We start from the raw sequence: 23,437 nt of genomic DNA on the forward strand, positions 1-23,437 counted from the left end.
TTTTTTTAGCTTTTAGTATGAATATGTTAGCCTTGAGGTTATGAATAAGCAGGTGTGTTCCAAAACAATGACAAAATTCACATTTAGGAGATTTAAGCATTCAAAACTTACAGTCTCTCACTTCCGTTAAAATCGATCACAGATTTTTATGACATCACCGCGGACTTCAGCTTCTCATCACATCTTCTGTCCAATCAAATGCTCTCTAGAATCTAAAGCGTCCCTACCCCTTTGCTATAAATACCAGCTGGCAAAAGCGACCCGTCACAGAGCAATATGGATTGGAGACGTGTGTTCGGTTGCTCAAACGCTTGAGTTTTATTCCGTTTTCCAACTGTACGTTGGTTAAGAATGAAATGGCTAGAATTTATTCACAACTCTACAATTGAATCCAACGTATTATCAGTGCTCGGATTCACTTCCATGGTGTTGTCAAGTACGACTTGCAGTCTGTGAGGTAAACTAAACACTATTGGCTATTTGAAAAGGGGGAGGAGCCATTCAATGTGTCCCGCCTTAGCTTCCTGTTTCACTGGTAATTACGTCAACACATCATACAAAGCTGCGCGTTCCAAGGCACTTCAGTGGGCCTTTAAGCATTTCTCATCAAATTCTTCCAGGGCAAAATATTTTTATTGCTATGTCAATTTACTATTCATTACACAACTAGGTTGATACTTAAAGGGATATTTCACCGCTGGAAAGATGAATGTGTATTTAAATTGGGTCATTTATGTAGTAGAAATGTGAAATTATTTTAGAAGTTGGTGCCTTCTAGACTGAGAAAAGCCAGAAAATGTATTTTTGGCTCATGTGGATGAAAGACAACAACTCCCAGAATGCACTTGCTTTCGCTGCCCTACGATGCCACTCCCAAGCCACGCCTACCGGTTACAGAGGGCAGTATCGGAAGAAATGATACAACTAGGCTACTAGTTGACTCGAAACTGAAAAGACGGCGTTTTATCGTGAGATCCCACCCCCTCTGGGCGGGTTGAAAACATGCGGAGGGAGCTCCTACTACTGGCTGTAGTCTCTAGCCTCTGGACAAAAAAGCCTCCAATGATGCAAAATGACGATTTTTGCGTCATCTGAGTTTTTTTTCCAGACATACAATACAGAAATCTCTCGTCTCAGTGGGAAACAAGGGAGGGAAGCACGGTCATTCGAAAATACTACCGGGTTTCTACTGATACAAAGCTTAATGCTAATAGGTGAAGTATCACTTTAAATAAACATGTACTATCAAACAGCAACCTCTGAGCAATATAGTTTCCTCTGGCCCACTTTAGCACGGGTGATTTCTGGGAAGATTCCTAAGACTGTGCAAATGTGAGTTTCTCCCACTGATATATGGCATTCAGAAGACGTTTATGTGTGTCTCCAAAGTACAAGTTGTCTACAAGTAAAGTTTAAATGTAGTAATGCATCTCCAACACTGATATTGTTCTGATTACACACATACTGTAATATACCATCATATCTTGTGTGGCCACTTCAAACTTAAAACCACTGTATGGAGATATAGAAGACCACAATTGTTCATTCAGGTCAGAAAACCACAGTAAAGCCCATATATTAGTCTCATATTATAACTGACTTTTAAACAGATTTCCAGTTGAACTTCCTCAGCAGTTGCTGCCAGCTCACTATCAAACGTTTTCAGGGCGATGACTGTTCTTTCCAAACTAAAAATAACCCCACTAATAATAAGTGGAACTGTTTAAAGGTTTTTTTTAGTAAGCATTGAGCTCACATGGTCATGTTGTGTGGTTAAAGCTCTTTTTAAAGCTAATGTATACATTCAGCAGAGAGGTAAACAAAAAACTATTAAGAACAGTTGGGTGTTTGTGTCAGGGGAAGACGCTGAATGGAGGTTTTGTTATATGTCAGCAGAAAAAAGGTCATTTCTGACTGCATTGCAGATTGCAAAGAGCGTGTGCTTTTCTAATCTGTAGCACTTCATCTGACATCTCACCACACCAACACATTTGATCTGACAATGGCTAATATCCATGTGTGATTGAAGGGGGGCATGGCTAACCACATCCTGTGTGACTGCATCTGTCTGAACTATGCACAACATCTGCACAATAATGAACTGACTGTGCTGTTTTTCATAACCTCATTCAACATGCAAGGATTGTCCAGTAACTGAAATGTTGCTACATGATTATACAACTAAACTTTACCAAACTTCAACCCGATCAGTACCACATTATATTTGTTGCAGCACAATGGTTCAGTATGTTGAATAAAACATATGTTTGTATTGTGGGGATTCATAAATATTTTAAATATATATATTTTATGGAAAATGTCTTTTCTCTCTCTCTCTCTCTCTCTCTCTCTCTCTCTCTCTCTCTCTCTCTTTCCAATGTTGTTTTGGATCCCATTGACTTTCATTGCTTGGGCAAAACAGTTAAAATATCTTCTTTTGTGTAAACTTTTATGTAAACTAACATAGAAGAAGCATTTTTAATACTGTCATACGGTTTATCTTGCTGCTAAACCACTTGTTTTATTTGCTGAAATGGACTATTTTTCTTACAGGAAGCTGTAAGATATCATCTAAAGCTGCATTAGCACTGGCACGCAGTCATTGCCTCCACTTACTGTACTTACCCTCGTAAAATTAATGAATAATGAATATATGAATATATCCACACAAAACAACTGACTGCCAGTACATCTGAAAGAAAATACTTCAGGGGATAAATATGTTTTATTCAAGGTGATACTTCAAGCAAAGTTTCATGTTGTGTCGAGCCTTCTTAGTGTTTTAAAAATAGCGATTTTTGATGCTATCATAGAAGTGCCCCAAGCACTCCCATTCAAAAGGCAATTTGACCGAAAATGAAAATACGGTCAAACTTAAAAGTGGAGTTTCCATTCTAATTATGCTTTTACATGAAAGTTTGCCTCGGGTAGATTAACAAAAAGACCCTAGGTTGCATTTTGGCGAGAGTTACCCTTAAATATAACATTTTAGTGAACAAATATTGGTAATGTTCAGCACATGCTCAGATCACAGGCTGATGAATTCGGCCTAGTCGCAAAAGTTCAAATATTTCAACACATCCAAACACTCAAATTGGTTTCGATAATTCCTCACGCAGATTATTAGAACTCCATGTAGCTACTGTTCTTCACTGGAAATGAATGTCTGTCATTTGTCAGAGATAGTGAGAGAAATAATAAATTGAAATGATCCAAACAGCCTTTTGATCCCTCTTTTGGATTACAGCAGATGTCACATTACTCTATTCATTCTACCAGCTCGATAAAATACCAAAATTAACCAATAAATATCACTTTCAACACATCACATACTGCCAAACTGCAGTCTTCTTGCACTAAGAAAACACTCTCACATGACTGCCGTGGTTAACAAAGACAGGAAGTCAGCATTTTCATGTGGGAGAAGAATATGAAATTATAAAAAAATGGAGGAGTGTTCAACAGCGTCACACTGCTGAAGGAAACAAAAGGAGGAGAACTCAGAGAAGGGAAAGAGAGAATGAGTGAAGTTTGATAGAGAGATAAACAGAACTTCCGAAGCTCCACTAATCAGCATGTATTACTTTATTCTTAAGACTTTGATAAAGTCAGTCTAAGTTTATTGTAAAAAAAGAAAGAAAAAGAGAATGCTTGGCATTTCAGTGCTTTTGAAAAAGGTACTTTGACTACAAGTATAGAAGTGCGCATAACCCAGGAGTACAGAGAAAAAAGTACATTTAAAGGTGAGCGAAGAGGAGTCTGACCGGAGATTTGTACTGTAGCGATGGCGAACAGTAAGACATTGATGGTAGTTGTCCTCCTAAGTATCTTTTTGGCAAGAAGTCACACAAGAGGTGAGTTTCAGTTTAATTTCATTTTAATATGATACTCTTTTGATCTTTAGGCCGAGCTGGCCTTCTTAGTCTAGCATCCGTTGTTGGCAGATGCCACTTGACTTGATATTTTATTTCTAATTAAATTCATATTTTTATAAGTGTCCCAAAATACTTAGGTATTTGCTTAATGGTGAACATTTTAGAATTGTTTTAATCAGTCAGACAAAGTATATTGAAAGTGTGAAGTGAATCAATATGGCTGAACTTGATCAACTGGAAAAAGTCTACTTTTATTTTCTTGAACTTAAAATGCAAAGACATCTACAGTGAACTTATGCTTCAGTGGAGCTCATAATGGATGTACACCAGAATGAGGAATCTGATCTCACACGTGCATGTGAAGGCTTTGTGTTTGTTTCTGTATGTGTTTGTTGCTATTTTGAGAGGACATGCCATGACGAAGTGTTCTTCCTCTCAGGGGGGATTCTTGGGGGCAGATGAGTTGCTGAGGTTTTTGAGGGTGACAGTAGCAGCTGAAAAGAAACTGTAAATGTAGAACAGTAAATGTAACCATTTACTTGGAACAAAATGACATTTGTGGTCTGACTGTTTACAATAATGCCATTGAATAGTAGATGGGGTGGGATTGCAGTCGTTGCTTTAGGCCAGGTGTTCAAACTACATATTCTTCAGAATTAGGGCTCGTTCCTCTTGTGCTACAGTAATAATGTGTGTCTAATCTTTGGAGAAAACTGTACACCTCTGACTAACAATAACAAGAAATATGACAAATAAATGTACTAAGCCTTCAATATCCCCACACTTACTTATGTAATATAACGAAAATTAACTGGAATACTCACTTGAGTGAATGATTCTGTTTCCATGTGCTGAGCGCTCACATTAACCGGTTACTAACATGCTGTGCACTAACTGTCCTAGGACAACAAGACATTGTATCACAACCTAATCAAGATGCTGAAAAAAAACTGACAGGTCAGACAATATACACTTTTATCATTTACTTTTTTCATTTATATAAATAAACTGGCACTTTTCATGAATAGGGTACAATAGAATACTGACATAAAATCGATTTTAGGTGAAAGAGGATCTTGACCTTAAGAAAACACTTTAATCACTATTTTGCGGGGGAATACATACATTAGATGTTTTTAAATTGAGATAATTACAAAAAAAAAAAAAAAAAAAACTCTGCTTCTCATGCTTTAAAAAAGTCTTGAGACGCTAAAGTTAACTCTATTGATGGAAAGTGCCAGCTGTGTTACATCTATTGTTAGATAGAGCTTCTGTATGTGTTGTAACTATTTTTAGGTTTAAAAAAAGGAAATGACACACCAAAGGATACAACTAGTCTGGCATGGCAGGGAGAGATAAGTTTAGTTTGTAGAGGGAAATAAAAATTTTGTTAACGCTTTACAATATGGTTCATTAGTTCACCTTAGAACTAACATGACCTAAAAATAAACAATAATTCTACAGCATTTATTAATCTTAGTTAATATCATTTTCAACATTTACTAATACATTAATAAAATCAAAGGTTGTATTTGTTAACATTAGTTAATGCACTGTGAACTAACATTAACAAACAATGAACAGCTGTATTTTTATTAACTAACACTAACAAAGATTAATAAATACTGTAACAAATGTATTGCTCATTGTTAGTTCATGTTAGTTTATACATTAACTAATGTTATCTAATGAACCTTATTGCAAAGTGTTGCCATTTTTTTTTTTTTTTTAATGCATCATACCCACATTTTACTCTCCCGGTCAAAAGTTTGAAATAATTAAGTTTTTTTTTTTTTCATTGTTTGTGAAATAAGTCTGTTATGCTCACCAAGGCTGCATTTATTTGATTAAAAAAACAGTGAAAACGGTAATGTTAAAATAACGTTTTTCTATTTGAATATATTTTAAATTGTAATTTACTCCTGTAAAACCATACTAATTTGCTGATTCATCATTTATTGATGAATACAAAATTATTAATCATGGTCATTATTATTATTATTATTAATAATAATAATGTTGAAAATATTATATTTTTTTCCAGGATTCTTTGGTGAACAGAAAATTTAAAAGCAGCATTTATTTGAAATAGAAATCTTTTGTAACATTATAAATGTCTTTACTGTCCGTTTTGATTAATTTAATGCCTCCTTAAAATAACAAAAGTATTTATTATTATTATTATTATTATTATTTTTAATTCTTACTTTTGAATGGTAGTATATCAAAGTTTACCCAAAAATACAGTATTAAGCAGCACTGTTTTAAACATTGATAATAATAAGAAATGTGTCTTATTAATATTGGCATATTAGAATGATTTCTGAAGAATCATGTGACATTGAATACTGGAGTAATGATGCAGAAAAATTCTGCTTTGTCACAGCAGGAATACATTTCAATTATATATGAAAACAGAAATTAAAATTATTATATTAAAATTAATACCAATAAAATACCAATTAATACCAATTTGTAATACCATTTCACAATATTACTATTGTTTATACTATTCTCTGTATAGTATAAAGTTTTTTTTTTAATCAAAATAACACAGACTTGGTGAACATAAGATACTTTTTTTAACAACATTAAAAAAATATTATTTCAAACTTTTGGCCAGTCGTGTATGTTTATATATTTGAATTATATTTTAATTTATTTGAATATGTCAAATGCAGATCACAGTTTTATTGATCTATTTAGTAAACAGATATTTTACTCTAATCCAATTTTTAATCTGATTTATATACAATTAAAAAAAATTTCTTTCAGATTTCAAAGAGCAGATGTTTGTGGCGGGCAGCAATGTGACTTTATGGTGCGCCAATAATGTCACTGATGTCAAATGGAATGAATTCATTTTTATTGTGTGGAACATCAGCATGCAGGGCAGAAAATGTTATCTTGGTTTGTCAACCAAACTGGACGACACTTGTAATGATGGAAAGAGGCTGTACAACACTTCAGATGGAGTTGCATTATTCATTCCCAAGATTTCAATGGAAGATGAAGGATCTTACTCTTGTGATTTATCAACAAAAGGAGGAAGCAGAGCTATAAATGTCTCTGTAAGCGGTGAGTTCAGATTCAAATTATTGTAACACTATTGTAAAAACTGTGAACATTTTAAAATGCAGGTTAGGTGTAATTCCACTAACTGATCACTAACAACTGATGTTATTAACTATCATTCAGTGATAGACTATCTCTCTGTTTCATTGTAGTCATCATGAACCAGTGAAGAATTCAATTTGTTGTACAAAAAATAGTATCTAGAGTTAGCAATGAAGACAACAATATATAATGATGATATCATAACGATATTCAAATTAAAAAGTTCTATGTTTTTAAGTGACCCGCCTGGAAACGTATCTGGTCAGTGATAATGGTCAGAGGATTGCTGTCTGTAAGGCCACATATAAAGAGACGGCACCCACTCTTCACTGGGAACCTGCCTTGAACGTTTCCTTCAAAAACGCTTCTGGCAAGAAGGCTGACAGATTTTTTATTGAGAATCGAGTAAATCTTCCTGATGATGTGACCATCATTGACCTCAGCTGTGTGGCCTCGTACCCCTCTGTGTCCGGCTCTCTGCAACAGAAGAGCACACTGCATATTAGGCCTATAACATCAGGTGAATGCAATGTATTTGAAAAGGAATTTACAATTTTTTAGTTTTTTTTTTAAAGTGGATCAGTAGTAAATTCTGTTTTGAATTCTCATTTAATGCATGTATATACATTGTTGGACATGTTATTGGACAAATAAACCAGTGAGAGTGTGAAAGTGTTTCGGAAAGGTTGCTACTTTCTAGGGTCAAATTTGCTAATATTTTGCAATGAAATATGAAGCAAATTTGACCACATTTAGTACAGTGGCTTGTATTAAAAAGGAATCGGTTTTGACAGTATTACAGATTTATGGAATCACTTTACAATAAAGTTTAATTTGTTAACATTGGTTTATGAATTATTTAACATGAACTAACAATAATCAATACTTCTACAGTATTTATTAATTTTAGTTAATGCTAATATATAATTTTTTTTTAAAAAGTTGTATTAGTTAATGCACTGTGATTTAACATGAATAAACAATGGACAATTATATTTTATAAACTAACATTAATAATATTTCACTCATAGTTTGTTACTCACTCATAACTAATGTTAACAAATTAGACCTTATTGTAAAGTATTACAGACTTTATTGAATTTTTTTAACAAATGGTGGTGAAACCTGTTTTTCTGCTATATTACATATAATGTTACCACTTTATTTTACAGTGTTCTTGTTACGTTACATGTCTTGCTATAGTAATAATAGTAAATTATGCCTAATTACATGCAACTAACCCTAAATCTGTAGTAAGTACACGTTGTTACTTAATATTACTTAGTAAATGTATAATTACAATGTAACAAGGAGACCTTCAAATAAAATGTATCCTGTGTTACATTAATTATTATTACACTGGAAATAATCTCTCTTTTCTCTCTTCAGAAAAAACAACAACAAAATATTCATGGGAAATTATTGCCATATCATCTGGTTCTGTTTTTTTTATTCTTGTGTTTCTGGCCGTGGTTTACATACTACGCAGAAAACTCAAGCACATACGGTGGGTTATTTTACTGCCTTGATTCACTGCTGTTGAATACTAATTAATACTAATTAATACAGAAATGTCTTATCGATATCTAATTGTCTTTGTGTTCTCTTTAGTTCATTGAAGATGCTTTGCTGCAAATCCAAAATCTCACCACCAGCTGAAGACAAACCACCCCAGGTGAGACGTCTCTGTCAAACCCGTTTGTTTTGTATCGTACACTAAACTCAGTTATTAAGGGTGTCAATGTAAGGTCCATTGTAAAAGTGCTTTGTATTGCTCACTAAAGCATATGTCTGTGTGTTTAGCCTACTGATGTGGAAGAGGTGGAGCCTTATGCAAGTTATATCCAGCGAGTCAATTCCATCTACAACTCCTCAGCTGAACTATGCAATGCCTGATCAACACGCACTCACTTTTCATGATGAAACAGGATACCAGAAGAGCACAGAGACTTAAGAGGGCAAAGACATGCCTGTGGTTAAAATTGCATATGAAAAACAATACTAGTGGAAAAACAGTCATTTCACGAGAGCATCCCCAAAGCAAACAGCGCCTGACTGAGGAACAAAAGTCACACTGAGTCAAATCATGAAACATAATGACAGAGGAACATTTGTCTTAGTATATGATGAAGAATGACTGGGACAACTTCAGAATCAGTGATATCACTAATATGTAGATTTGTAGACACAGTGCCTGGTTAGATATTAATCATTTGTACAAATCGTTCTTTTCACATTTGTACATATCTTTCCTTTCAGAGAGTAAAAGGTAAAAATCTACCAATTGTCTGCTAATAATACTAAAGTTTTTACATGTTGCACAGAATTCAGATTATATAAATACATTTTATTACTTCACATTTTAGTATTGCTTATGTTCGTATTTAGTCTTTGAGTTTAATACATCAACTCAACCTTTTAAAAAATAAAGGTTCCAAATAAGTGTTGTAGCAATGTCATAGAAGAACCATTTTTGTGCCATTAAAAGAATGTTCCAGTGAACAATTCTTAAAAGATCCAAGTGTGAAGAACTTTTTAATAATCTAAATAACAGTTTTCCACTGACTCACCCTTAAAAATAAAGGTTCTTTATTGGCATTGACGATTCCATAAAGAACCTTTAACATACATTGTGCCTTTTCATTGCACAAAAGGTTCTTAACAGTAGAAAAACATCCTTTTTATTTTATATTTGTATTGATTGATAAAATGTTCTTCACGTTTAGAACTGTTAAGAACTGAAAGGTTCTTTGGGGAACCAAAAATGGTTCTTATGGCATCCCTTTTTGTCCAGGGATGTTTAAGGTTCTTCGTGGAACCATCTATGACAGTAAGAGGCATTATTTTTAAGAGTGTAGAGTGATGTTGGTTGTATTTGTAAAAATAGGCCTTTCTAATAGGCCACAAATTATCAATGTTAAATACTGAGTATGTGACTTGTTACCTGCGTTACCTGCGATTTGTGGTCAGGTGATGGCAAGTCAGACACACTCAGTCACACTGTCCCCTTGATTCAGGGTGATTCAGTGGAACGATGTGGAAACTTAGGGGTAATTGTATACCTACACTATCTGAATGCTTGTAACTGGAAACAGAAGATCAGGTACGCCCTCAGTCAGATACTCCTCCAGAAACTGAAACTGGTGGGATGCGAACAAAATCTTTTTTGATGTTGTCGTGGGATTCCCCAAGAACAATGACAGAGTAAATTTTCATTAGATTCAAGTTTAGATTTTAAAGCTTTGTACCTTTGTCTCGCAATCTACTTCTACTATCACGGCACACAACACGAAAAGCAGATTGCTCCCTCAAGTGGTTGTTTATTGGTAGTATAATTTTATTGAAACCCCTATAGACCTTATTTACAGCATCGCCATCTTTGATTTTTAATGGGAATGAAAGCGAGGCTGTGAGGCATATATCTCTTCCGTGGGTTGTACTGTTATTTAATGTGTTTTTGAATTGTTCTGCTGACAAAACACTGCAAAAATACCTTTCCAAGAAATGTCAGTAGACAAAAAAACTCCAGACAACATTCTTGGAGTTATACAGCTTTTTAGCGGATGCCATTGAAAACACTGTATAAGTCTTTCCCTCACAGCCTCGCGTTCATACCTGTCGACGGAACAGGGCTACTAAATAAACCTACTTCTAGTAATAAAACTACTTCTTCTTCTTCTTCTACTGTCATGGCGCTGCTCTGAATAAGGTTTATTAAAGCTATACATTAACAGGGGTGTAAAACATAGCAAAAAGTACATATTCGGTCATCATGATTAAATCTTAACTCTATATTTATATATTGAGTAAATTTCTTAAGGCTACTTCTCACAATTTTTACTTCAGTGAATATTTCTCATGGTAGATTTATTTTTGAGAATTGATTCATGTACAGGTACATTTATTGGCTTTGATACAAAAAAGCTCATATGGACATTTTTATTAAGTAAAAAAAAAGATACAATTTACTGAATGCATGTCACATATGGGGAAAGTTGTCACAACTTACTCTGCCAATAGACAGTCCATTTTAGGCCTTTTCAAATTTAAAAGTACAAATTGTTGATGAAACTAAAATAAAATTACATTACTATTATAAAATTACAACATACGAAATGCATATGAATACTTGCCCTATTATTGCCCCTGACATCTATAAAAAGTATGTTCCTTTATTACATGTAATTAACTTTTATCTGATTATATGTCAGTGTGGTTTTATTTTGTTCACTTGTTTACCCAACATATGATGATACTAGAATTTTAGTTTGGATGACAGAATTCACAAAACTTAAGATTTTTGAAATGCATGTTTGAAATCATCATACAAAAAATAGAAAACACACATTTGTGTAATTGGACCTGTAGTTAGTTACACGACACATAGCCCTGTTTTTAACTTTCTTACAACTTAAAATGTTGCGTTATAATGATTTTTCTGTATTTAACTTGTTGTGACAACTAAATATACAAGTTGACACTTAATACAGCTTTATTTCAATAATACAGCTTTTTATTTCGAGTTGACTAAAATAAACATTTTAAACACTTATTTTTCTAAGTCAAACAAAAGCAGAGGTGGACAGTAACAAAGTACATTTACTTGAGTACTGTACTTAAGTACACTTTTTGAGTATCTGTACTTTACTTGAGTATTATTTTTTCTGGAAACTTTTTACTTTAACTTCACTACATTTGAAAGACAAATATCGTACTTTTTACTCCACTACAATTCTGTCAAGGTCCTTGAGTAGAAAGTAACATCAGTCAGGGCATGATTTTGGTTGCAGGGGTTGCATTTTGGTTGGAAATGAAAGTTGGGTTGACGTCAGAACCCTGCATCTCATTGACATCAGAACCCGACGTCAGATTGACGTTGGATATTGATTGAAAATAAAAGTCGGGTTGACGTCAGAACCCGACTGATGTTGGTTTCTGACGTCAACCCGATTTTCATTTTCAACCACAATACAACGTCTGTTCAACGTTGGAGATCAACGTCAATCTGACATTGGATTCTGACATAAACCTGATTTTCATTTTCAACGTTGGGTTTGGTCTTCTAAATGCGACTTTTGTCACTTTTTTGGAGCACAGTAGCTTATAGACAACAGTAAGGTTAACATATTCATACTAAAAGCCAAAAAACTTTAAATAGGGCAATATTTGAGGGAACAGCCATTTGGGTGTCCGAAACCATTGTGGACGTTATTGAGTGCACTTATTCAATCTCACATTCAATCCCACTGGAACTGTGTTCTTGAAATGTGATATTGATATGAGGGTAGGTAGGCAGACGTAGATTCAGAGGCATACGGTACTTTAAGTATTACATACAACAATGCAACAATAATAAAACAATGCATTGTCATTTACTTTTGATACTTAAGTATTTTTAAAAACGAGTACTTCTGTACTTTTACTTAAGTAAAAATAGGTCTTTACAACTTTTACTTGTAACAGAGTAATATTTGACCAGTAGTATCTATACTTTCACTCAAGTAAGGAAGTTGTGTACTTCGTCCACCTCTGAACAAAAGTATTGTATTTTTTACAGTGTATGTAAATGAATAATTTATTCATCATACCAAACACATTTGATTCTTCTTTGATGATTGAGAACTTCAGGAGTCATTAGAAAAAATATAAATCTCTCTTGAGTTTCATTATTCAAATTTATATAACACATACACATACAGGAAGATAAACATAATATGCAATTTTATTCACTGTGCACATAGATAAAGGCAGTTATTACTTACAATGCATCAAAATATCAAAAATCTTTAATATGTTACACTTCATGTTGTAAATATGCAGTGGGGGAATAAAAAAAAAACAGATCTGAAATGAAAACCTCCATAAATTAATTAAAATTAATAATAAAAATTCTGAATATCATTCCAGCCTATACAAAGTCAACAAGTGCTCAAAGTTGTGTTTGTGTATCTCAGGTGTCCATTCTGGCTGAATGTGCTGATTTCAGCCACATAAGCATTTCAGTGCTCAACCCATGAGCACATAATCATCTGAACAGTCCTCACTGCTTTTTTGTTTGGCCTTGTCTGTTGTCTTTTCAGGGAGCTTTACAACGGCATAATCACAATCGGTGTCCTCCAAGTCTCGAGTAGGCCTTTCTGGATTGATGGTAGTGTGGTCAATAGAGGCATAGAGGACATCTTCTGTCTGTGCAGAGAGAAAACACAAGCCTGCGAATTATGATGAGGAAGTCTTTTAACTGCCATTTGAAAAAAAAAAAAAAAAAAAAAACAGTATTAATTGTGTGAGACAAAGGTCACAGCCCTAATGTTTACTCTACGTATAACAATGGGGTATTGTCAGAGAAACTGTGAACTTTGAGCTAGAATCAAACTGTTCAACATTTTCTAATTAAAACTTTATTTATTTATTATTTATTGTTTGTTTACTACAGCTTCCCTAAAAAAAAGGAATTTTTTTCATATTGTGTGGCTTAAAGAAGCAGAATAAATCAGGGTGGTGTCACCCTGTGGTTAAATGTCTTTACAATAAGGTTTCATTAGTTAATAGTTAATGCCTTAACTAAAATGTTAACTAAAATACAATGAGTTACTCATTTGTTACAGTATTTATTAATCTTTGTTAAAGTTAGTTAATAAAAATACAACTTTTCATTGTTAGTTCATGTCACCTCAGGTTGATTAAATAATGTTAAAAGTAATGTATCAGTAAGTAGAAATTGCCATTAACAAAGATTAATAAATGCATTAGAATTATTTTTCCTTGTTAGTTCCCCTAGTGAAAAGTAAATATGCTAAAATGTATTTTAAACACATTTATTTTATGCTAACTATACTACAAATACATTTACATATTTATGTACTTAATATAAATACCCTGCAATTGTACTTTTAATATACTAAATAGGTATACTTAAAGAGTCTGCTAAATTGAAAAAACTAATTTTGTACTTGTAGTCCAGGCAAAGTAACTCATTTTGGAGCCAAAAATAGAACTAATTGTAAAATAATTTTTTTCAGCATAGATCATTTCTATGAGGTGTCCAGAACAACATACTAAAAGTCCTAAGAAATCCTAGTTGAGGAAATATGTTAAATTCTCATCAATCCGAGATGTGTGCCAATAAGGCCAGACAACAATACACCCCATGGGGCTATTTTTTTCCTTTACTCCTATCAAAATGAAACTTTACACAATGTAAGTACCATTGAAAATTAAAAAATTTTGTACTACAAGTTTCTTTGAAAATGAATTTTAATATGCAAATGAGCTATACACTAATCGAATATAGGCTACCCAAAATACACCCGCATAGGCTTAATTTTTTACTTTACTCCTACCACAATAAAACTTTACACAATGAAAGTCTACAAGAAAAGTAAAACATTTTGTATTAGAAGTTTCTTTGAAAGTTTATTTGGATATGCAAATGAGCATTATACTAATCAAATATGCCCAAAATACACCCTAATGGACTTATTTTTTCCTTTACTCCTATCACAATCAAACCTCACACAGTGAAAGTATACATGAAAAGTAACATTTTTGTTTTACAAGTTTCTTTGAAAAATCTATTTTAAATAATGAGCTCAACACTAGGCCTAATTGACTTATGGCCAAGAAACCATAAAGTCACAAGTAGAAAAAACAGGGGCCAAATAACTAACACATTCATGTCCATTCAGTAAGTTAACCTATGAATAAACACGATACATTTGTCAAAGTCACTTGCCACACTTACCTGGGTCACTTGCCACAAAAAGACTTATATTGACCTTAAAGGGATACTTCACTTTAAAATGAAAATTCTGTCATCATTTACTCACCCTCAAGTTGTTTCAAACCTGTATGAATTTCTTTCTTCTGCTGCACAGAAAGATAGATATTTTGAAGAATGTCAGTAACCAAACAGTTAACTGGAACCATTGACTTCCATAGTAGGAAAAAAAAGTACTATGGAAGTCAATGGTTCCAGTTAACTGTTTGGTTACTGACATTCTTCAAAATATCGTCCTATGTGTTCAGCAGAAGAAAGAAATTCATACAGGTTTGAAACAACTTGAGGGTAAATGATGACAGAATTTTCATTTTATAGTGAAGTATCCCTTTAAGAATTGATTGCACAATCTTGCCTCCAGTTGCTTTCTAAATTCTATTTATTTAATTTTTTTTTTGCGAACAAGCCTTACATAATGACATTCCCCCACAGATAACATCAGAAGAAAGTCAGAATAGCCATCTTAGTCATTAGTAACGTGGTGAGATTAAATTTTGGGCTGGTAGATTTACAAATGATTGGTATTGTTGTTAAGATTACGAGATTACAGGCAGAAGTCATTCTTACCAACTAAACGATTCACTCTCACACAGAAGACAGATGAAAAACCAGATAGACACACTTTCCAGACATTCCAGCTCTTTAAAATAATTTTGCCAGACACCAAAACTGCTTCTCTTTTTGTAGTTAGCAAGTATTTCAGACCAGGCGGGCCACACATCAGACTTCCACCGTTTGTAAAGTAGCTTTGCAGTGTTATGAGAAGCTAGCAACAGCAATATCTAGGTTAGTTAAAAAAAAAAAAAAAACTAAAAGAAAAGAAAAAACACCGAAAAGAAACCTCCCTTGTTGTTGCTACCTTGTCGTGGTGGGGAGGCTTGTGTGCCTCCGTGACCCTGAAGACTATACCGGCGGGGGTTATACCCCTGGCAGGTACTACCAAGCCAGGCAGTTTTCAGGTTAGAGGCCAGTCTAAAAGCAGCATTGCCATCACCCATTGGCAGTAGGATGATCGGATGAAGATTGGGCCGATGTATTTGTCATACATATGAATGGTGTAGATGCAAATTAGGACATATTCAATAAGTGTGGCGCTCATGTGCATATTCAAATTCATTTCAAAAGAAACTTGTAATACAAAAATACTTTTACTATGTAAAGTTTTATTGTGGTAGGAGTAAAGGAAAAAAATAAGCCTATTTGGGTGTATTTTGGGCATATTCGATTAGTGTATAGCTCATTTGCATATTAAAATTCATTTTCAATGATACTTGTAATACAAAAAATGTTACTTTTCATGGGTACTTTCATTGTGTAAAGTTTCATTTTGATAGGAGTAAAGGAAGAAAATAGCCCCATTGGGGTGTATTGTTGCCTGGCCTTATTGGCACACATCTCGGATTGATGAGAATTTAACATATTTCCTCAACTAGGATTTCTTAGGACTTTTAGTATGTTGTTCTGGACACCTCATAGAAATGATCTATGCTGTAAATTTTTTTTTACAATTAGTCTGTCGTAAAACGCTACTTTGCCAAGTTATCCGGAAGTAGTGCTGAGGTGCAACTAAAGATATGCTGAAGTATATTTGATTGTGCTGAAGTGAAACTATTGCAAGTATACTTACACTTTAAATATCTTGCATTTAAATTATACAGTGATCATACTATCCTTACTAATAGCGATATTAAACACAGGCTTAATATTAAGAAATATGCATTGTGCAATAAAGAACAACTCCAAATATTTAATTATAATATTTATATCAGTACGTCTCAAGCAATATGTCAGTAAATATATGAATGGGTTTGTATTATAGTTAGTATGAAATAAATGTAGGCCTATTTTAAATACATTTTGGCATAGGTTTTTTCTACGGTGACCGAGAGAGCTCAATGCGCTGCAACTGAAGAAAACACATGCAAATAGAAAAACACCTGCAAATTAAGAAAACATCTTCATTAGTTTCACAACACATGTGTGCTCCAAAAACTCACAACACAAGCAAATACAGTTATGCGCTGCAAAAGTTCACAACACAACCAAATACAGAAACGCGCTGCAAATAGCACAGACCACAACGGAAATGTTTCCAGGGGACCCCAATAAGTGACGAACCCGGCTGGGACATGCTTATTGCTCGTGAGCGTCCCTATGACCTACTACTCCCTTTGAAGTGAACACTTTGGAGTGAGCAGGGCACTTGTGTGCCATTATGTAGCCGTTTGGAACATACTTGGTGAAGGGAGCAACGAAAGACAACGTAATTTCCTCTTTATTTTCACCTGGGATGTTCCCATGACAATGCAGCACGGTGTCAATCAGCCGAATAGCTGTTCTTACAACAGACATTTCTTATTATTGCTGTTAACATAACTGTTAAGTTTTTAAAATACGCGTTATATATCTGTGTGTGAGTGTCTCAACTTTAAAACTTGCCGTCTCATCTTTGGACCCTGCATTACCTAACATTTCCTATGAAACTTATTTAAACATAGCATGCCAATATTTGTAAAAATATATTTTTTTTAAATAATAAAAAAAAAAAATGTATTTTAATTTTTTTAAAAAAAAATTGTAAACATTTTTAGATTTATATTTGATTTATAGATTAATATCTTACCCTCATGTTCTTTTTTTTTTATTTTTACATTTTTATTTTTCAGTTCATTGTTAACTCTTCTTTTCTCATTTGTATTCTGATGACATTGAACATATACAGTTTGTATATTGTCATGAACATGTCATCTCTGTATGCAAAACATTTGCATGCACTGAAACACAAGCAGTTCTGCACTTTCACATTCTTCCACCAGTGAAAGGAACTGTCTGTGTTTTAGTGCGTGCGCAATAATAAAACAAATGTTATCTCGATTTATGCAATCATTTCCTGCAGCATTAATGAAAGATCTGTAAAATGTCAGTAAAAGGCAAAAATTCTTAAACTGTGCCATTATTTATACAGATTACTTTATTGTAGCCTATTTGAAGCACACGATAATGATGCCATTAGCACACTTCAAGTTTACTTAAAATGCAATTGCAGTGTGTTTTAAAATCACTAAAAGTTTATTATAAGTATAATATTAATTTATGTTAATTTAACACTCTTACAGTGTAATTGAATTGCAATTGTAATGTCATCAAAATACATTTTAAGTTTATGCTTAGTGAATTCTGCATTTCAAAACTTAAATACAAGAGTATATTTAAAGTGTACTTAAGTATACTTGGAATAGTCAAGTCAAGTCACCTTTATTTAAATAGCGCTTTTTACAATACAGATTGCATCAAAGCAGCTTCACAGTGATAACAAGTTTGTATAATAGTGGAATAGTTCAGCGTTGTGGCAGGAGGGACATTATGTCTCAATCTCTCCATCAGGGAATGGAGGTTAAAATAGTAACCAGTCACTTCAATGTGGTGTCAATGACTGACACTAGGGGTCCCCCATGGAAAACGTCACAGCAGCTGAACTGTGTTATGAGGTCTTGGCTGTGCAAATGTCGGCAAGCCCCTATGTTAACAAAGCACACTCTCAACATCGTAACCTACCCAATGCCCCATGTAAGCCATGTAGTCCTTTGTTCCACATGGAGACAGAGAGGACAGTACTAATCATGGGAATAGGTCACTTCAGCCAGTCTTTTGACCTTGTTTTGATGTATTTTGATCTTAACATCTTTAAACTTATTATTTTTTATTCTCAGGTTAGGTAAAGTAAGTCAAGTCTGACCTAAATTTTAAGCATTTTAAATGATCTAATTCAAAACGAAAACAAATATTCTCAGTTTAAGTAATTTGTATGTAACCAACAAGATGCATGCTCTTGTTGGTCATCATTACGACAGCCAACATCTTAGTATTATAGGACAGTACACTTTTCAATTAATTTAATTAAACCGAGTATATTTAGGTTTATAATGGGTCTGATTCTCACTTTATTGATGAACAGGAATAGTAGTTTGCGATTAAAGCTACTAATTCCTCCATCAAAGTCAGCTGCCTCCGTAATAATCTTCTGATATGTGCAGCCCAATCAAGTGAAAATCGCTGCACGACATAAATGAAATAAATTTAGCGTGAGGAATTCGTTCCCCACAAGGATTTCACCTCAGATTCAAGTTCATGAACTTGAACATTCAAATTTGTTTACGTCATCTGGGTAAGGGCAACATGCTTGTTGCTTAAGGCTTGAGCCAGTTCAAGGACTTCAGTATTGGATAAATCTGTTCATTTCTTCTGACTCCAGTCAGGATCCTAGCAGCAGAATTTAGCACACATTGCAATTTGTTGAGTGTGGTTTTAGGAACTCCAGCAAGAAGTGCATTGCGGTAGTCAATGTGGGAAAAAGCAAAAGTATTGCTTAGCCTTTCAGTCACAGGAAAAGATAGCATAGGGCAAAGTCTAGCAATATTTCTGAGATGAAAAAAGGAATTCTTAACAATATATTGCACATGTGGGTCAAAGACAAACTCTAATCAAATATAACTCGTAAATGTTTTTATTTAGTTTAGAACTCCAAAACAGAGCCATCTATGGTTAACATTAGTGAACCAGCTTTACAAAGCTGATGAGGAGAGCCAATAAGCAAGACCTCAGTCGTATCACTATTAAGACACAAAAAGTTTTATGTCATCCATATTTTTATCTCAGAAATACAATGTGAAAGAAAAGAAACATCCACATTTTGACCAGGCTTAGAGTGAATATAAATCGTGTTGCCTTAAGCTCATTCAGGTAACTGCATTTAGGGGCATGCTGCCCTTCTCAGATGCTTGTAACAGAAAAGCACCCCTTCACTGCTACCCCCAGTCTCTGCTATTTCAGAGGAACATGCTGCTCCTTTCCGAAATGTCCTATTCTTGTCTGTCTTACTTTTCCAAATCCAAAAAAAATAAAAAATAAATCCAATCCAATTTTGCACAATGTAAAATTACAGCTCAAAATGAATTGATCAACTCAACAATTACATGGCAGAAGCATTAAGGGAACAGTACATCCTGTTTGTCTATGTATTCCCTAAAGGCTTGAGGTCAGCAGTCTTCTTTAATGAGCCAATATCCCAAGTTAGTAATCATACAGTGTGCATTTTTTTTTCTAAATTACTGTATTAATTATTTATGAATTTGACATTGACTGAATAACATTGCATTGAAGAATAAGATTTCTATTGGGGTAATCCAGACATCATTTATATGCTTTTATCAATGTTGTAAAATATATAAATTATGAACTTTACATTGATTGCATTCAAGGTTTCTATTTGTTTAATCTAGGCGTACTAGCATCATACATTTATCATAAGTTACGTAAGTTTCACCTCAAGTCATTCGCTTTGACATACTTTCCCACCTGGATTCTATTTCTGTCACATTGGTAGCATCATTTGGAGAAACAGGAAAAAACACTGACTAAATGTTTATCATTTGAATACTACATTAGAAAGACTTATTCATAGGAGACTTCATGAATCCCCGAAATGCAAAACAAGCCAACACAACAACCGTTTTTTGAGAAGGAACCAAAAATACCTATGATGAAACTGACAAAGATCTAAACTAACGCCCTTGTGTTTTAACATGATGTTATCAGATGTGCGAGTTTGAACATCAGTACTGCAGATATAAAAGGGCTACATACTTTATTAATGTATATAAAATTAAAATAATATTTTAATTGTACAGTTTAAATGTATTATTTAAGTAGAACTCTGACATGAGTTCACAAGAGCGGCACGACGCATGCGCGAGAACTGAGAAGATGACGCAGATGGGTCTCGATGTTGTGTTTAAATTGGTTCTAAAGTGTGCTTTCCTGGATGTCCGAATCGTGAGAAACCAACTAGAAACATAAAAGTGCCTTACCAATGGCGCAAAATGAATGGCTTACCTTTCACACTTTCCCATCAAATTATCGCATCTTCTCAGTTCTCACGTATGCGTTGTGGTGCTCTCATGAACTCGCGTCAGAGGCTCACACAGAAGAAAATGAATAGTTACATAAAGTCGTTATTTTTGTTTGTTTTTTGCACACAAAAAGTATTCTCATCGCTTGATAAACTTAAGGTAGAGCCACTGTAGTCACTTGGACTATTTTAAACATTGTCTTTACTAATTTTCTGGGCCGGCAAGTTTCGATCCCATAGAAGCCTATGAAGGAGTGAGCCGAAGATGTACGAAAGTCTTACGGGGTTGAAACAACATGAGGGAGAGTAATTACTGACAGATTTTTAATTTTTGGGTGAACTAACCCTTTATGAGTCAAATAAGCAGTCTATTAAACTCCTAACATTATGAATTATTGGCATTCTTACCCGTGTGTTTGCTGCTGTTGCTCTCTCTTTGTCATTATCTTCTAGACAAAACATACAAATTACATGTCAATAAATAGTCACTTCACAATGTAGCCATTCATTGTACACAATAGCTCATAGCTCAAAAAAGTATCATAGCTGTCCTTTAATGTACATCCTCACAAAATTGACTGTCAGCGACAGAAGTGCTGAGTTTTGTGTGAACCACATGAACTTTGACATAAAACTGAATGCATGCTTGAATCTTTGCCAAAGGTTTGCCTACTCAAATAAAAAGGCACTTCCTTATTAATGCATTAGCTGCAACATGCTATTTCAGAGTATATTATTATCAGAGTAAATTCTCTTACCAGCGCTTTCAAGTTTCTTCTTCCTGAGGATAAAAACATGTAAATTATAAAAAGTCACATACACAATGCAATTTTCCATTTCCGAAACATTTAGAAAAAGTAGCACTCAGCCAAAAGACTTTACAACATAACTTAGATTACTTACTAATTCCCAATAATAATAATATTAATAATAAAACAGAACCTGAATAGACTTCTAGTACATAATCTCAGTAAATAATCAAACTCTACAGATGTCCTACCTTCGCTTGCAACTTAAATTGCCCATAGTTCCAACAAGCTCAATATGGTTTGTTTGCCGCAGTATAAATACTAAAGCTACAACCACAAATTGCAGACTGCTGAAACTTCCAGTGTGGTCTAAACCCAGAGTTTCCAACCTGCCAATCAGACAGAATAAAATATGAAAGGAAAGATATAGTAAAACAAGAGAGGGATGGAGAGAGTCATTCAGCGTAAAGCAGTCAAACAAAAGACGGCTTGTATTTCCTGTGTTCTGTGGTTTTCATTTGCCTCCGAGTGCATGAAATTAAGAAACGTTCGTTTTCATGTGTCCGCGACTGCGTGTTTACACCTCTATTAGTGGTCATTATGCTATCTCATATCTGTCTAATTTGGGTATGTTATTTGTTATTCCACGACAGCTTTTCTGAGACTGATCTGTTTTTTTTTTCACTGATCTTCCACATGTCAAATGTATGCAAATATCTGTCACCAGGAAAAAAACAGGCAATACAGTGTCTGATGTATTCTTTCATTTAGATGAGTAGTTGGAAAACAAGTTCCTCAAAACTATCTATGAATTGTTGTTAATTCCTCTTTATATGTATGTATGTTCACATACATGCATGTTTAAATGCTAATAACACAATTAATCATATTATCTAAGTGTGTTCAAAGTGTGACCTGTGATGTTTGGTTTCTGACAGTTGATGCTTGTTAGCTACAGGAAGTTAAGCATTTCCTTCAAGACCACACCATACATACATACAAATAATAGCTTACTCTCTTACCATGATCTGCTTTGTGTTATTGACCATAAGTTGCTTTATATTATTTAAAAATATTATTGACTTTCTTTTGCAATCTGCTTATAAGTGTATGCCTTAAGCTCAATGAAGCACATTATTATTATTTTTATTTTTTTATTGCGGTCAGATAAGCAGTATGAGGCCACCAAGAATGCGTCAAAGGCAGTGTATCCAGTAAAACCACCTCCACTTTGTAGCACTTTCTGCCATCACGATGTTACAAAAGTAGAACACAGAGCAAGACAGCTTCAAGACAGCAAGTATTCAGCAATTTTAGCCTTGATGTCAGACACGTTTCTTTATGGTGGATTTCAGAGAGGATGAAAAATTATCAGAGCATCATCTTGTTTACTCTCTTGCAGCTTAATTTGGGTGAGAGTTATAACCTTATGTATATTATTTTTAAGTTGTCTTATGGTTAAACATTAAATATTGTTTTATGACTGCCTGTCAATCTGTTTTATGAACCAATTGCTGAATGTAACTCTTGTAATGTTTTCTTAACATTAATCTTTGTTCAGAACACAAAGTATTATTTTTACTATAATAGGATGCTGTTAAGTAGTACTAAATGTGATTTATTTTCCAAAGAATTAAACAATAATCAGTCTTTATAGGTGAAAGCAGGAAGGCAGACGAAGAAGATATAATATCCAATACAAAGATTTTATTACAATTCAGAAGACAGGCAAACAGGTTGAGCAACACACACATACACATAACTGTGATCGGACAGAGACTGAATGTGAGGGACCAACTTATATAGCAAACACAAATGAGGATGATTAATGGAACACAGCTGACACATGTTAACTAATGATGATGAGGAGCAAGAAAATTGAACAAAGTAACACATGCTGAACATGAAAACAAACTAAAAGTCCATGATAAAGAAACTAGGCTGAACATAATGTGACAGAAACATTCTTATTGTATCAATTTGCAGACATTATAGGAACAATACTTTTTAA

General features: G+C 34.0%; 2 protein-coding genes across 4 annotated transcripts; one reads left to right on the top strand and one right to left on the bottom strand.

Moving 5' to 3' along the window:
* The first annotated feature begins 3,502 nt into the window (after window positions 1-3,502).
* On the top strand, window positions 3,503-9,350 carry LOC311088391 (uncharacterized protein). 2 transcript variants are annotated; one of them, XM_084122451.1, is made up of 7 exons: window positions 3,503-3,854; window positions 4,779-4,832; window positions 6,651-6,953; window positions 7,231-7,512; window positions 8,382-8,499; window positions 8,604-8,667; window positions 8,796-9,350. In XM_084122451.1, the coding sequence occupies exons 1-7, from the start codon at window positions 3,785-3,787 to the stop codon at window positions 8,886-8,888; spliced, it is 984 nt and encodes a 327-aa protein (XP_083978577.1). In that variant the 5' UTR covers window positions 3,503-3,784; the 3' UTR covers window positions 8,889-9,350. The 2 variants fall into 2 exon arrangements, with proteins under 2 accessions (XP_083978577.1, XP_083978578.1); XM_084122452.1 differs by lacking the exon at window positions 4,779-4,832 and having other exon boundaries at window positions 3,514-3,854.
* A 3,346-nt stretch (window positions 9,351-12,696) lies between these two features.
* LOC311088392 (uncharacterized protein) lies at window positions 12,697-22,135 on the bottom strand. 2 transcript variants are annotated; one of them, XM_084122453.1, is made up of 4 exons: window positions 21,678-22,135; window positions 21,436-21,458; window positions 21,086-21,126; window positions 12,697-13,178 (listed from the first exon to the last, which is right to left on the bottom strand). In XM_084122453.1, the coding sequence occupies exons 1-4, from the start codon at window positions 21,701-21,703 to the stop codon at window positions 12,999-13,001; spliced, it is 270 nt and encodes an 89-aa protein (XP_083978579.1). In that variant the 5' UTR covers window positions 21,704-22,135; the 3' UTR covers window positions 12,697-12,998. The 2 variants fall into 2 exon arrangements, with proteins under 2 accessions (XP_083978579.1, XP_083978580.1); XM_084122454.1 differs by having other exon boundaries at window positions 21,086-21,123; window positions 21,678-21,842.
* Window positions 22,136-23,437: the final 1,302 nt, after the last annotated feature.

The sequence above is a fragment of the Abramis brama genome (assembly GCF_963993115.1).
Source record: "Abramis brama genome assembly, chromosome: 8".
NCBI lineage: Eukaryota > Metazoa > Chordata > Actinopteri > Cypriniformes > Leuciscidae > Abramis > Abramis brama.

Excerpts from the sequence above, each read along its gene's own strand:
- LOC311088391 (XM_084122451.1), top strand. The coding sequence starts at position 3,785 with ATGGCGAACAGTAAGACATTGATGGTAGTTGTCCTCCTAAGTATCTTT. Across the intron at positions 6,954-7,230 it reads TATAAATGTCTCTGTAAGCG|TGACCCGCCTGGAAACGTAT; the intron begins GTGAGTTCAGAT and ends TATGTTTTTAAG. Across the intron at positions 7,513-8,381 it reads TATTAGGCCTATAACATCAG|AAAAAACAACAACAAAATAT; the intron begins GTGAATGCAATG and ends TTCTCTCTTCAG.
- LOC311088392 (XM_084122453.1), bottom strand. The coding sequence starts at position 21,703 with ATGGGCAATTTAAGTTGCAAGCGAAG. Across the intron at positions 21,459-21,677 it reads AATTTAAGTTGCAAGCGAAG|GAAGAAGAAACTTGAAAGCG; the intron begins GTAGGACATCTG and ends TTTTATCCTCAG. Across the intron at positions 13,179-21,085 it reads CAACAGCAGCAAACACACGG|ACAGAAGATGTCCTCTATGC; the intron begins GTAAGAATGCCA and ends CTCTCTGCACAG.